The sequence below is a fragment of the Nothoprocta perdicaria genome, unplaced genomic scaffold (assembly GCF_003342845.1).
Source record: "Nothoprocta perdicaria isolate Ctin4 unplaced genomic scaffold, notPer1 scaffold_5, whole genome shotgun sequence".
Classification (NCBI taxonomy): Eukaryota; Metazoa; Chordata; class Aves; order Tinamiformes; family Tinamidae; genus Nothoprocta; species Nothoprocta perdicaria.
This window is the reverse complement of record NW_020455754.1, coordinates 7,034,743-7,048,922: the sequence shown is the minus strand read 5'-3', so window position 1 is coordinate 7,048,922 and position 14,180 is coordinate 7,034,743. Positions and strand designations below refer to the sequence as shown.

Sequence of the window (14,180 nt, the reverse complement as noted above, 5' to 3'; positions counted from 1 at the left end):
CAGATCTATTTTCTCCAACTTTGGGGTCTGTATGTGTGATAAGTGCTGCACCATTTCTGTGCCATTTTGACTGGCTTGCTGGGCTTTGAGCTATTAATTTATTTACATCAATTATACTTTTCAATACCCTAGAGGTTTTGCTGACTAATGAAAAGACTTAATTTAGCCAACCATTCGCTGATTGAGAAATAGAAGCTGTATTTCATCATCTGCCTCTTTAGCTGAGCCTTTGCTGGGCAATCTGCTTAATTATTTCAATTACTTCGGGTTATTTGTAAGCAAAATTGCTAAAGCATGAATATATAAGCAAATCTTCACATCTGCATGCACGTCCAGAGTGAAGATTAAATACCAGTGATTATTTAGTGCAAAATAAATAATTTTCATTTTTCCCCCCCAAATATTCAAACAACTCCTCTATCTACAGCGGCATAAATCCTACTTAAAAACATCAGAATCCCAGACAACAGGGGGACCCCTAGATATGTGTTATTTCACATAATGATTTGCTTTTGAAACTCTTGTTGATTTATATAGGTGCTAATCTCTATGGCCAAGAAACAGAGTAAGAGGTTTTGTGTTCTTATACGTACAAGGTGTCTTTCACGCCTGGGAATTAGTTTTCTTTTCTATGCTGCAGCAGGAGAACATGTGAGCCTTAATGAAAGAGGAATACAGCATCATTAAAATRAAGACGTGCCTTTTTACATGTAAATGTACAGCAAATGCCTAAACTTGAACCATTTCCTAGTGCCTTGCTGGACAAGAGGGGAGGGGGCTAGGGTGGTAAGGGGGTGTATGAGAGCTTGATTTGTGTGGTGTTTGTGTGTTTATGTAATTTTTTAAATGTTCAACCTTCAGTGCATAGTTTTGCAAAAGACAGTAATTTGGAAGCTCCTGTGTTTCCCTACTAAATTGATACCAGTAATGACTGTTTTTCTGTTGTTTGTTTTGTTTTCTGTCACTCTTAAGAGGAAGACTTGGAAATTATGGTAGCTTCATCTTGGCTTGGTGCAGTACAATCACTAAAGCTAGACCCGAAGATGTCTTGATTTTTGGATGTTTYACCTCATGGCAAAGGCTCATGTATTTCATTTACATGCAAGATTCTGCATTTTATATTTAAATATCCAAATCAGAAATAGTCCTATGGGCATATTAAATCTGAGGTAGAAGAGTTTCTTAGATGGTCAATGCCTTATACAATAGGGAAGCATTTAAAAGGTGTGATTTAGTCTCTGATGCAGAAGTAGCAATAAAGCAGTTTCTGTGCTTCAGACTGGTCACTTTACTGGAAAGTTCCACTCAGCCAGCTTTCCTCCTTGCCTCGCAGGAGGCTGTTGTATTGAAATATCAACGTGCTGAAGGTCAGATAGGCAGCATCTGTGTGCAGCACGGCAAGAACACAGTGCTCTTGTAGCCACTCTAGAAGCACCATAGTAGTTACCCTGGCTTATGTCACTTAGGGCTTTGTCCTGTCCTGTAAAACTGATAACGACAATCACGTCACTGCTGCATAAAAAGAGATAATCTTTCATTTTGAAACATTTGTGAAGATATAGACAGACTTTTAAACAGTTTTGACTGGACAGAATAGGCAACCTCAAGCATTCAGCCTGTAATGTTTTCAGCTGAAAGAGTCCTTAACCAGAAGTTGAGCCTAATATAGGCTGGCTTTAGTAGCACGTGGGATTTGAGTTGCATCTGCCTCCACTCCAGGTGCTGCATTTCATTCTCCGTCTGCATTTCTAAGCATCTACAACCAAGGAGCCTTGTGGTGCTAAACCAGTCATTGCCTGACAAACAGAAGTCCAGGTGCGACTCCCATTCTAACAGTTATTTAGCACGAGAACCTGGTTAAATAGGTAGCAAGCTGTCAAAATAGTGAATAGCTTGGGGTTAATCTCAGTGTCTGCAGGGTCAGGCTTAAAAGGCSTTTCACAGGATATAGTAAAAGGGGAGCTGGGTTGGAGACCTCTGTATTGGGATCTGCTCCCAGTTCCCCAGTGCTCTGTTGGTTGAATCCTAAGCAAGGCAAATCTGCTGCRATTTTCCAACCTGTGTGGTATTTACCTTGGAGTGTTGTTTTTGCTGCCCTAATGAGTGTTGTGACCATATCTCAACACAAGCTGCAGTTCTTCACCTGGTTAGAAAGGAGGGGAGAGGTTCAATGAGAGAATGGGAATGGGAAAGCTGGGGTCTGAAGTGTCCATCAGCATTCATCACCGACACGTCGATTCATTTCATATTCCTCCTTAACCAGCCAGATTGCCTTACCCACATTATAGTTTCAAGTATAACTGAAATAAACTGACCTCCTGCTCTGATTGTTCATTCTTAGAATCATGCTTTAACTTGGAGATCTGTGCATAGAACTAGAGTGGCGGATTATAGAAATCCTAATAAAAATCCTATGTCTGTTTTTTGCTTCTGCTAGCCAAGTATGCTCCTTTTATTTGCTTTATTCTGAGCTTTCTTGATGCTTCTGTATTACCCAGAAGGCTTCAATGGTTCCAGCAAATGTGAGGGATTTGGAGGTTTTCTTCAAAGCCTCTGGATCCTTGTGGTCTCCAAGCTAGTTGTTCAACTCTAGGAGAGARAGTTCTAAGCCCAATTACCAAGCAAGCAAATGTGAACTTGGACAAGGAAAAAAAGGTAAAAACTGATCAGGCTAATGGGCTAAAACCTTAGTCCTTATGTAACAGTAACAAATAGCTGTAGCCTCTAGGGTGATGAATGGAATTCATTTTAAAATGCATTTTCCAGGTTCTTGGTGATAAGGTCTAAGTTTGTCTATCCTTGTACTGCATGCATTTTATCTGTAAAACTGGGTTTTGTCTCTTGAACCAGTGTATATTTATTTCTGTGCATATTAGGACCAACAGCCTAATATCTGGGTGGTAAAGGACTCTAGCACTTTAATGTAGTAGCTTTCATAAATCGGGAATCATTGATAGAATGCCTAGTGTTTTTAAAGTTGAATGGACTTCCTTTTATAATATATTTAAAATAAATTTTTAATGTGTTTTCTGAAGCCGTGTATGCTTCTCCCTGCCTCTTTCTACATAAGTGATTGACTTCCCTTTCTCTGCTGCTCAAAGAACCAGCCTAGTTACCCTTGCCTGCTGTTTCCCAGGCTGGGTCTCCTGTGGTGTCACTTGCTGCTGGACCATGAGTCTTGCAGGGGAGCTGCTCTGCATGGGGACGTGGGCAGCAGAGCCCAAGCCTGGGACAGCCCTTTGCMCAGGTCTGTCATCAGCCACTGGTTTGAGACGCTGCCAAAGGCTTTTCCTAAAGCCAGCTGTGTTTGCTGCGGACATGCAGTCGTGARGATACAAGGCTAAGGCCATCTGAGCTGTATGCGTCCTGTCTGAGCTGCCTCTGGTCACGGTTTGGGAAGGTTCAGCATCACACAACTGCTGTGGGGAATTGCTAGTCCGTCCTGTTGTTTAACTCCGTGCAATCAGACCACAAAATAATGAAATAAACTGAGGGGAGTGCAGACAATGGCGTGTGTGAAAAGCTGCATGTGGGAATGACGCATGTTTTAAGGATGCACAATGTCAGTGTTTTAGCAGTGTCACTGTGGGTTCAACATGGACCACCCTGTAAAAATGCAGAGGGATAATCGGAGTCGGGAAAGGATATCACGGCAATGTTTCCCTGGGCCTTGAGGTGCAGAAAATGGAAATRCTCTAATGATACCTGTGCAGACATAAAAAGACTTCTTCTGAGCACAGGAACACATTCYGCTCTTTCAGAGAGAGCATTTCTATCCCAAGAACTCTAAATGACTCCAATAAAACGGTAGGTAGCAGATGACATCTACACAGCAGACTTGTTTTAGAGGATAGTGCTGCTCCAGCTAAGATTTACAGGTCTGCGCAAGTTGCCTTAATTTGATTAGAGGGCTGGCTTGGACGGGGAAGCTATTATGGCCTCAAAGGCACTAAAGCTGCCTCCGTGCTGATGGGTTTATGAAACATTGTTTCTCACTTCACTGCTCTGCGCACAAAGAATTATTAGATCGCGTTAGTGATAGATATCTAATAAAAAATGTCTCTATGAAGCAGTTTATTTTACAGCGAGCTAGTTCCAGCCTAGCAGACTGTCAGCTCTTGAGGCTCTTGTGCTGAAATGAACTGCAATTATATGAAGATGTCTGCATGCTTTTTTTTTTTTCCCCCGGACTAAAACACTGTGTTGCTGTGTTAAACATCTTGATAGCTCAGCCTAACATTTAATTAGCAATTTGACAATAATGAGCATTGGTTTTTTTTTTTTTTTTTTCCCCTTAGTAGGCATTGCAAAACAACTGGGGAAAAATATATATTTATTTGCACAGGCCAAAAGGTTATGGCCAAAAATAAACTACATTGTGAAGTATCAGCCTTGCTGTCAGCTTCCCAGCTGCTCCGTCTGTCCCGCACAGCATCCATGCAGCACATAGGGAATTTGCCCTCTAGCAGGGGCAGGAGGAACTCTGACTTTTGTGCTTGTTCCCTCTTATCTATTTGCTTGTTGCTGTTATCACCTGTCCCCACAGCCTGTGCTTTTAGCTTCCAAAATGTCAAGCTAGTCCTGCTGGACATTCTAAGCCTGCTTCAGCCTGCCGCTTGATTTTTATGGGTGATATTATGCAGAAAAATATAGCAGAGCCCTATGGGCGCGCTCTGAGACCTCCACACAAGTGCTGTCAGCAGCAGCACTGGTGTTTTTTCCCCTAAAAGGGATTTCTCTGTCTTTATTTTTTTCTGCCAGAGGGGTAATGCTTGGGGCAAGCAGTTCGGGTAAAGACCTGAGGGTGAACTCGTCTCCTTTGCCGAGGCGGCTGGGCTGGCTGAGGCTTTGGAAGCGCCTCTTTCCTTCAGTGCTGTTTTGTGCGAGTTCAGCAGAGTTCAGCCGGCGCTAACGCACCGGTCCACGAGCGTGCTTGGGGACTTCAAAGCTAGTTTAGTCTATGGATTTTTTAAATTTTATTTATAAATGTTTCCTGAGGGGAGACGTAGCCCTTCCCGGCTTCCCGCACCCCGATGACACGGGTGATGCTGCCAAGGTGATACAGAGGCGCCAACAGCATCCTCCGCACCGCAGCGGGGATTTCATTTCTCGCTGAAAACGAACGCATGGTCCAAGCCGGGCTCATGTGGGAAACGCTTCTCCGGGCTGTTTGGTACCGSGGGGATGCCGCTTTGCTGCCGGGGGCGCTACAGCGGGGCTGACTGTGCCCCGGAGAAGCGCCGGGTAACGAAGCTGCGTCCCCGGGGGGGCGGGCGGCACCAACGGTCACTAACGGTCATTTTKGGGGGGGAGCGTTGCCTGGCAACGGCGCGCGCCGCTCTGCGGCTCGCTCCCCCCCCCCACCTCGGCCGCGCTCGCGCCCGTCTCCCGCCGACCTTCCGGCTGCCGCGCGCGCAGAGGCGGAGCCGCGGCGGACGGGCGGCTCTCTCCTCCAATAGGCGCGCTGTGCGGCGGCGGAGCGCCCCGCCCCGCCAGCCACGCGGCCCAACCCGCGCCCTCTCCGCGCGCCGGCGGGGGCGGGACTTCCGCTGCCGGGGCGGCGGTTTTTTGTGTGTGTGTGTGTGCGTGCGCGGTCGCGCCTGCCGCGGAGCGGCGCCCGGCCCGGCGCGGCCCGCGCGGAGCGGAGCGGAGCGGAGCGGCCTCCTCCGGGTCCCCGCCGTCGCGCGGGGCGCTGAGCGGGGTCCCCCCTAGCGGGGGCGGCTCTGCGGCGCGGCGCGGCGGGCGATGAATGGCTTCAGCACCGAGGAGGACAGCCGGGATGGGCCTCCCGCCGCCCCCTTCTACGGCCAGAGCTGCTGCCTCATCGACGACGGCGAGCGCTGCGCGCGCCCCGCCGGCAACGCGTCCTTCAGCAAGCGCATCCAGAAGAGCATCTCGCAGAAGAAGCTCAAGCTGGACATCGACAAGAGCGTGAGTGGCCCCCGCGCCGCCCTTGCCCCGCGAAGCGCCGTTGCTGCCGGGGGGGGAAGAGGCGATGCGGGTTTCACCCGCTTTGCCGCCCCTTGTTTAGCTAGGAAGGCTTCGTGTCTTGGGGAGGGGGGTTATTAGCAGAAAAAGCGGGCGGAAGCGCTCTGCCGCAGCGGACCCACGCAACTCGCCGCGTGGAGCGGCCCCCGGTGCCGCGGAGCCCGTAGTGGCACCGGGGGGCTCGGCGCGGGAGCCCCCGGCCCGCTGCGGGGAGCGGGGCAGCCCGGCGGGTTTGCAGGAGGAGCCCCTTAGAGCAGCCCCGTTAACAGAGGTCTGCCCTCCGCGTGCTCTTCGCACCCGGGCTTGGAAAACTCACGCAATTCGCACACAAAAATTCACGCRAAAAGGTGAAATTTCAAGTCGGGCTGTTTCACAGTTCCTCCACTTGGTTGGGTTCCTTTTATGCTGCCAGAACGCAAATAYCTTGTGAAGAGAGAGGCTAAACTTGAAAGGATTTAGCCTGCTTTCTTCTCTTTATTTCTAACGAAACCGACAACGAAGGGGGAATGTGAAGCTGGCTSTATAAAGCGATTTCAAATCTAGGCTGCATCGGCTGTCTGAGATATTTGTGCCTTGCTGCTCTCAGTTAATAGTGACGTTTGTGGTCCATTTTTTATGTATTTACCGATCCTTGTGAGATAGTATCTGTTAAAAATGGATTTCCATAATAGGGTGAGCTGCAGGAGAAAAGACTTTTCTAGTTTGCTTGTTTTAACTGAGGTTTTATTCTGACTTGACTTTGAAACGACTCAAATTATTAATCTCATGTATCACTCAAACAAGAAAGCTGAGAAATACAGAACAGAATAATATTTTTCTTAACCACTGGCAGTAACGGCTGAAGCAACTACCCTTCCTGCAGCCGGTCGTTCCCTGCCTCCCTCACCCTTGACATGTAACTGCAGCCATAAAAAAGGAATTATGAGCAGAGATTCAGGTTCAGCTGGAGTTCTTGGGTCCTTCAATTCCCTTGTCTTTAGTGTTTGTAATGTAAATTATCATTAATTCAAGTGTACGATGACAGGCCCAGGGTTTAAGATTAGAATTTCCTTATTGTCAGTGGTGAGATAGGAAGTGTGCCTCTAAAATCGTGGTGTCTTAAGTGGCTGCTGTTGGATGCTCATTTTACAGTACCTGCGTTGATTGTTTTTTTTTAACACTTTTGTTTCTTAGGTGAGACATCTGTATATTTGTGATTTCCACAAGAATTTCATTCAGAGTGTCCGAAACAAAAGAAAGAGGAAGACAAGTGATGATGGAGGTGACTCTCCTGAGCATGAAACGGATGTCCCAGAGGTTAGTAGGGTCAGAAGTGAGTGTCAGATGCTTTGCAGGTTTTGAGCATGTTGCAGCTTGGAAACTTTAATGAATCTGACAATGTATAAATTTTAAGATGTAGYTTTATTGAAACTTTCTTGGTTTTAAACTAATTTCTCATTGGATGAGCTCTTTGCACATACAAAGATTCCTGTAAATACAGGAATGATAGTGCAACTGTACAGTTCCAYGTATGCAGAGATTCCAAACACCGAGGTGTTAAAATAGTGTTGAGCCCTAATCCTCTTTTAAAGGTAAAAATGCAATATTTTTAGCAATGACTGGTTGTTTGTTGTTACGGTTGTTTGTTACCCAGCATATATCATCTTGCAAAGCTGCTAGAGTCTAGTCACTCTGTTGCTGTGTGTTTGGGTTGATAGAGTCCAGAGCTGCTGAGCATCCCCAAGCCTTTTTACGATAAATGGCATACAATCTTTTGATTCCATTTAAGCCTACCTTCAAATCACAGATGATATTCCTGAAGTCTTTTTATTTATGTGCTACAAAATCACTAGAATAATCTGTTTTCTCTGCCGCTGCTTGCAGTATTTGCTTTGGTGATGTTTCTGGTACTAGTGACACTGCAAAAAGTTGTGCAGAGGAGATGCTCACAGCAGAGCTCCCTGCTGGGGCTGCTGCAGGGGCTGGCACAAGGCGTTTTTGATCTGGGAAAGCTGGAATTGTTTGTTTTGCCAGCAAAACAAATGTCCATGCCGGGGGTTCTGGATGGGAAAGTATGTGTAGGGTGGGGGGTATCATGTTTGGGGGTTGTTTTCTTTTTGGAGTCTCTGTTTTAGTTGTTTGTGCTCTTGTTCAGTGCCAGAACTTTTCAGTGTAGGCTTCCCCTTAGTTAACAGAATGATTTAGTGAAGAGCTAATGAGCATTTACAAACTTTAACTGTGTCAAACATGCAGATTGTTCGGTGACTGAAAAATGACACATCACATAACTCAACAAGGGGTTCTGCAGTGTATCAGACGTAATGCCCTTTCTTCTTGGTTTTCAACAGAGCTTCCTTTTGTCTTTGAAGCATGGCCTTTCCCACGTGATCTTCATCTTCCTTCCTGTAACCTCCCCCTGCTTTTAAATTCTCTACTTCCTATTGAAATCTTTGAATTTATTTCTTCTCCGTCCTTGTACTCTGCTTTATGTCACAAGCTGTTTGTTCAGTGCCTGCTAAAGTGATGTCTCATATGTGAGCTTTTAAAACCTTCTGGGATGAGAGCAAAAGGCTTCCCTTTGTTCAGAGGTTGCAGACGTTTAATTGAGAGCAGAAATTGGCCAGCAATTCTGTTGACAGCAAGTGAACCAGAACAAAATTTTGTATTTCCCCAAGGCTAGTTTGGTCCTTTAATGTTAACAAGTAAATATACTTAGACTTGTCACTAAGGCAAGCTGATATGGTTCTGAATGTAGTCAAAGAGCAGTTCTCTTGAGGTAGAAAGTATTATATTTAGATAACTTTGCATTYCTACTTAATAGAAATCAAAGGTGGTGCTCATTTCCCATCTCTGCATCACTTCTAGGTTGACTTGTTCCAGCTCCAAGTGAATACACTGCGACGTTACAAGAGGCATTATAAGCTGCAGACTAGGCCTGGACTCAACAAGGCTCAACTAGCAGAAGTAAGTGATGACAGAAGTTGTATTATCTATGTTAGTAAAAAGCTATTTTTCCTTCTCTGCTCAAATGTGCATTTCGTGGACGTTAGTAACACTAGTGACGCTGTGACTCTTGCTGGTTTGTGCAATACACTCTGTGGCAGGTTCAGGGGATGGTGCTGACGAGAAGCTGCATGCTCGCTTTCACCTGAGGCAACCATGGAAGTCTTGGAAGCTGCCTCTTAACAGCATGCCTTAGTAACTCGCTTTTCTTTGCTTCCTTTCCCCCCTTGTTTATAGTCAGAGTCAATTATAGTCACCTTTAGGGAACAAAAACAGATCATACTTTCTAGTGGCCTGCATATTAGTCTTGCTGAAACTCAAACTTCATACAGTTATTTTCCTCACAGCCTCTTGAACTTGTTGAAATTGCTTGTTATTAAAGGCAAAATCAATGACCATGACTTCAGATTCCATATTTCACTCCRTTAACCTGGCATTTTGCAGTTCTTTAACTCCATGAAAGGCTCTTTCCTTAAGGCCCCTCCTGGTTCTTTCACACCACACGGGATATTTGTTAAAAGCACAGTTCTGCTGTTTGGGTTAGTTGTACTTCATGTGTATGTACTCTGCCTCCTGAGCTGGTCTGAGCAGAGAGGCATTCGCTCAGAAAAGTCTCCTCTAAGCTTGGAGAAATGGTACCAGTTGGGCTTTCACAACTGTTTGACTAAAGATTCAAAAGTTTTGCTTTAAAATAAAAATAAACCAAAAATAAACCAAAAAAAAAAAAAGGCCAGCAAAACACTCTTGCTCTTCTGGAGCTCTTCCATCATCCAACTAGCAAATGAATGTACAGAATGTATAGGGTAGTGCATGGAGAAGTAGGATATATGTATATCCTCAGTAGGAGATCTGATTTGTCATATTCTAACTAACCAGTCTGTAGTCTCTCAGTTACCTCCTGCTGTGAAGTACCACGTACATAGGCAATTTATCATAATATTCCCAGAATGGAGAAAAAAGAAACTGCTATGCAAGCCAAAAATAACCTTAAGGGGAGCCTAACTTAAAGTTGTCACACACTTCCCAGATTTCCTGTGAGGTCTGAGCAGCTTTGACCCTACGCTGGATCCTCGTCCAGCCCCCATGCTTGACTCACTGCTGCCTGAGGCTCTTAGACACCTGCTGCTAACCCACCGTAAGGAAAATTCAAACTTCCCTAAATCTTCTTGGAGTGACTCGTTGCTCAGCCTGCATCAAAATCCAGTTCTGGAGCTGTGTTGGGTGCCAAAACAGTGCTCCTCTGTATGAGAAGCAGATCTCCTCACCTGTTTCAAAATGTTGCTGACATCCATTTTCCAAGAAAAAGCAGCTGATGGCTCATGGTTTGTTTTCATGTCAAGGAAGGGTAGCCCTAGATGAACCCTGACCCTCCCACTGCGAATATCCTGATCATCCTTCCTTGCTTCAGTGAAAGTTGACGCAGGCCTTTTCCTTTGGACAAAGAGYCTCATTAGCTTTGCTGTTGATTCTAAATCTTCACTGTGTCTCACTCATGCAGAAAAGTGTTCTGACATTCTCATGTAAAATACTGAGATGCAGGTAAAACTTGCTCTCCAGATAATCTCGACATGAAGTGCCACTTAGGAGAGGCTGTGCTGCTTTGGCAGGAGGGCATTCTGGCTTCCAAATTCCACTTGTAGGTTGGCTGCAGATACTGCTGACATGGCAAGACTGGGCTTTCTTCGTCTGCACGTTCCAGCTGTAAAGAGAAAGAGAGGTAAATGAGGACTGACAGTTTGAATTGGTGCATGTTTGCCTATAAGTTTATTATGCTCAGTGGCCATAAAATCAGTTTTGGAAAATGCAGAGAACCCCCAGTTATGATTATATCTACTTTCTAATTTCAGAATTTCTCTCTCTTTACATGTTGTCCTTCTAGACTGTCAGCCGTCACTTCAGGAATATTCCTGTGAATGAGAAAGAGACACTTGCTTATTTTATCTATATGGTGAAGAACAACAAGAGCAGGCTGGATCAGAAATCAGAAGGTAGCAAGCAACTAGAATGAAGATTAACAGACCTTGGAATAAGAGAGACCTTGAAGGAACAGATGGTATTGTGCATTTTAGGTATATAAAAACTGTTGAAGTATATTGTAAATTTTTTTTAAAATGCAGTAAGTCTGGATGACAGAAAATATAGACGTTCTTATCAGGAATATTTGAACACATGTGACCAGCATGTTTCTGAAGACTTCTCTTCCCCTCATTTCAAAATCACATTGGAATAAAGGAGTGAGGTTGATGGAGAAATAAAGCAAATCTCTAGGACTGTGGAGTATGTCAACTTGGTGTTTTAAACCGTTTCTGGAAATCTGCATCTCAGTGCAATTTAGACCACAAATGGAATTCATTCACTGCATTCAGACTGCACCACAAAACCACCATGCAGTTTATCTTGGCACAGGACTGGAATAGCAGCAGAGCGAAAAGTCATGATCAAGGTGCATGGGTCAGAAATTTCTCTGAGGTTTGGTCCCCACCTGCACATGATTTGTCTTGCCTTGAGCCAGTGCTTCAAGTCCCAAGCTTCTACAAACGCTTCAGCACACCAAATCTACTCCAGTGAATGTTACTTGTCCAATCTGATTTTATTTTTTTTCCCAACATGGAAGCCAAATAACTAATTGAAACCATTTCTCTAATTTCTTTTATTTAAGAACTGCTACTTAATTGTCTGTAAGCATTTGAGAACTTCTGTGTTTCCTCAGAATGTGGTATGAAGGCAAATGTAGCTTTATTTGCTGRGTTTGATCATGTTGGTAGAAGTGCTTATTTAATTCACTCAATTATGTGCATTTTCCTTACATTCAAGGCTCAGCACTGGTAGGTGAAACAGCAGGTTAAGACATCTGCCTTTTAATCTCTTCATCAGGTCACGTATCAGTCACAAGTGATGTGGATTTTATACTGAAGTTGGTCTTTAGCAGATATCTCAAAGCTGCTGCATAGATCAGTGTTCTCAGCAGTCTCCATTAAGCATAAACCATATTTCTGTTAATGGCTGTAGCACCGTAWCTAGAGCAGTAAATTAACTGGAGCATGTTGCATTTCATCTGTCTTTGCAAGTGGACACAAAGTACCGAGTCCCTCATCTCTTGGGAGCATTGCACGTGCTTTCATAAGGAATCTGTGAAACAGAGTGGGGTGCTGGTGCTCGCCACCTGGGCACCGCGGGAGGAAATCACTCTGGTTTTGTTATTTAAAGCCAAGGTGCCCTTATAAATAACACAGAGGTTATTTTGGCAAAAGGAGCTTATGAAAGTGCTGGTGGTGAATGACTGTTCTCCAGTGACCTCAAATTCTATTCAAGGGGATCTTGTGGTTTTTCTTTTTTATTACTTTTTACACACCACTCTGTTTCCTTGCTGTCCTAAACGATGTCTCCTTTCTGTTACAAGATGCCAAGACTCCTCTTAGAGAGTATATTCTCAACAAGCCTTAAGCAATGAACTGAATAGTGGGAAATACCGGCTAGAATTTTGTCAATAGCAGCTTTTAATAWTCCAAAACTGGATACAGCTTTGTTGAAGAACTAAACGTGCAGGTCAAACTCCCAACTTGGTACTGGATCATATAAGGCATGAAGGGTTCACCCAGTGAAGCTCTTGATGAAGCTCTCCCAGGGTCTCTTTACCAATCAAGTCATGATTTAAAGCRAGCTGGTTGCATCAGCTTTGAAGTGTTTGCTAATACTCCAAATACACGTGCAACAGAATTCAACACTTTTAAGGTCTTGTGTCATATGCAGAAATATTCTGTTTTGGTACATGTCYCATTTGTGAGTTTTTGAGGAGTGTGGTTGTTTCAGCATTTCCTCATTCGGTTCAGTTTGGATTTTAAGAACATCRGACAGAGGAGGGGGTTGAGGAATGAGGAGAGAATGTCTTATGTCATTATTTCATGAATGTTTAAAAATCTCCTAGTTACTCTGGTCCTTTCCTTATTGAAAGGATGGAATAATTCCCACATGAGCCAATGCGATCAGTCTTCTCTCATTCAGGACAGATAGTTGAGAGGGATCTTCTCTGGGTTCACGTTCCTCTTGAAAATGAGGTGCTCATCAGAGGATATCACCAAGCAAAAAATGAGTTTCTGAGCTGAGAGTATTGCCTCATCGTAACTTCTAGACCAAAATTGTAAAAATTGCCATTTGTTTAGGGAGGGGGACTCCTTTTTTGTTGTGGGATTTCTAAGAATAAATGAATCTGTTGCATTGCTTTAGCAGGCAGCAGCAAAATGTTTCTTTTCACAAACATAGGGTGGCAGGTTCCATCTGTTCAGGGGTATTCACTGGCGTGACTTTGTGTGGAAGGGTTATCCAGGAAACTTGCTTTTTGTTTTTCTTCCCCCCTTCTGAAAATGGTCGATTGGTGTAAAATGTCATTGTTGTTGGTCTCACTCTTAAAGCAATTATACTTTTTGGAAAGAAAAAAAAAACTTAGTGAATTGTGATGATGAAAAGATGTTTACCAGCCATTAGCAGTCGTTTATGAGGTGGTAAGCTGGGAGGCAAGACACCAAAAAAACAGTCTTTGGCTGTCAGACCCCATGGCCTTGTAAACCCTTGCAAATGCCTTATTAACTTGTTCTCAACTTAGCTAGAGCAAAAAGCCTTGAGCCAAGAAAGGCGACGTCTTTTTGGRAGGGGAGCCACTTGTGGCTGCCCCGCTGTAAACTGAAGTCACACGTCAATTCAGTAGCAATATCCATGTTCAGGGTGCCTGTGATTCTTGAAAAGCATTTAGTGTCTAATAACCAGAAAACGCAACAATGCAATTGTCATTCTGTGTAATACTAGTCTGTGTATTTGATTCCATATGCTGCATGCCAATTGAAAAGACTTTCCAACTTTTTTTCTTAAAAAAAAAAAAAGTAATAATAAATTCAAAGTAAATGTGTCTGAACCTTGCACATGTGAAGCCATGAGGTAGGACATTTTCTCAGCACTTTTAAGATGGGACTTGTTGGAAAGGTGGAAAACCCAAATCGCTTTGGCTGGCATAATGAGTTTTTTTTTTGTTTGTTTGTTTTTTTTTTTTTTTTTTGCATTTTAGTTTTCACAGATGGGCCTTAAATTCTGTTTAGCTTTGAACCATGGAGCACAAGCCTTGGGAGCATGGAGGATGAACCCATCACCTTCCACCTGTAATACTGGACCTTTATTTCTTATAAATGCCTGTATAGGTGACATTCACCCTGGGGCAGAGG

The 14,180-nt window shown here is 44.2% G+C and overlaps 1 protein-coding gene across 1 annotated transcript; it reads left to right on the top strand.

The window, feature by feature from the left end:
* The first annotated feature begins 5,743 nt into the window (after positions 1-5,743).
* SAP30L (SAP30 like) lies at positions 5,744-13,668 on the top strand. Its single transcript, XM_026047563.1, has 4 exons — positions 5,744-5,931; positions 7,162-7,284; positions 8,833-8,931; positions 10,850-13,668. The coding sequence occupies exons 1-4, from the start codon at positions 5,746-5,748 to the stop codon at positions 10,976-10,978; spliced, it is 537 nt and encodes a 178-aa protein (XP_025903348.1). The 5' UTR covers positions 5,744-5,745; the 3' UTR covers positions 10,979-13,668.
* The last annotated feature ends 512 nt before the right edge of the window (positions 13,669-14,180 follow it).

Bases quoted from the DNA above. Each gene is read 5' to 3' on its own strand.
- SAP30L (XM_026047563.1), top strand. From the start codon at position 5,746: ATGAATGGCTTCAGCACCGAGGAGGACAGCCGGGATGGGCCTCCCGCC. The intron at 7,285-8,832 runs GTTAGTAGGGTC...CATCACTTCTAG, and splicing joins ATGAAACGGATGTCCCAGAG to GTTGACTTGTTCCAGCTCCA. The intron at 8,932-10,849 runs GTAAGTGATGAC...TTGTCCTTCTAG, and splicing joins ACAAGGCTCAACTAGCAGAA to ACTGTCAGCCGTCACTTCAG.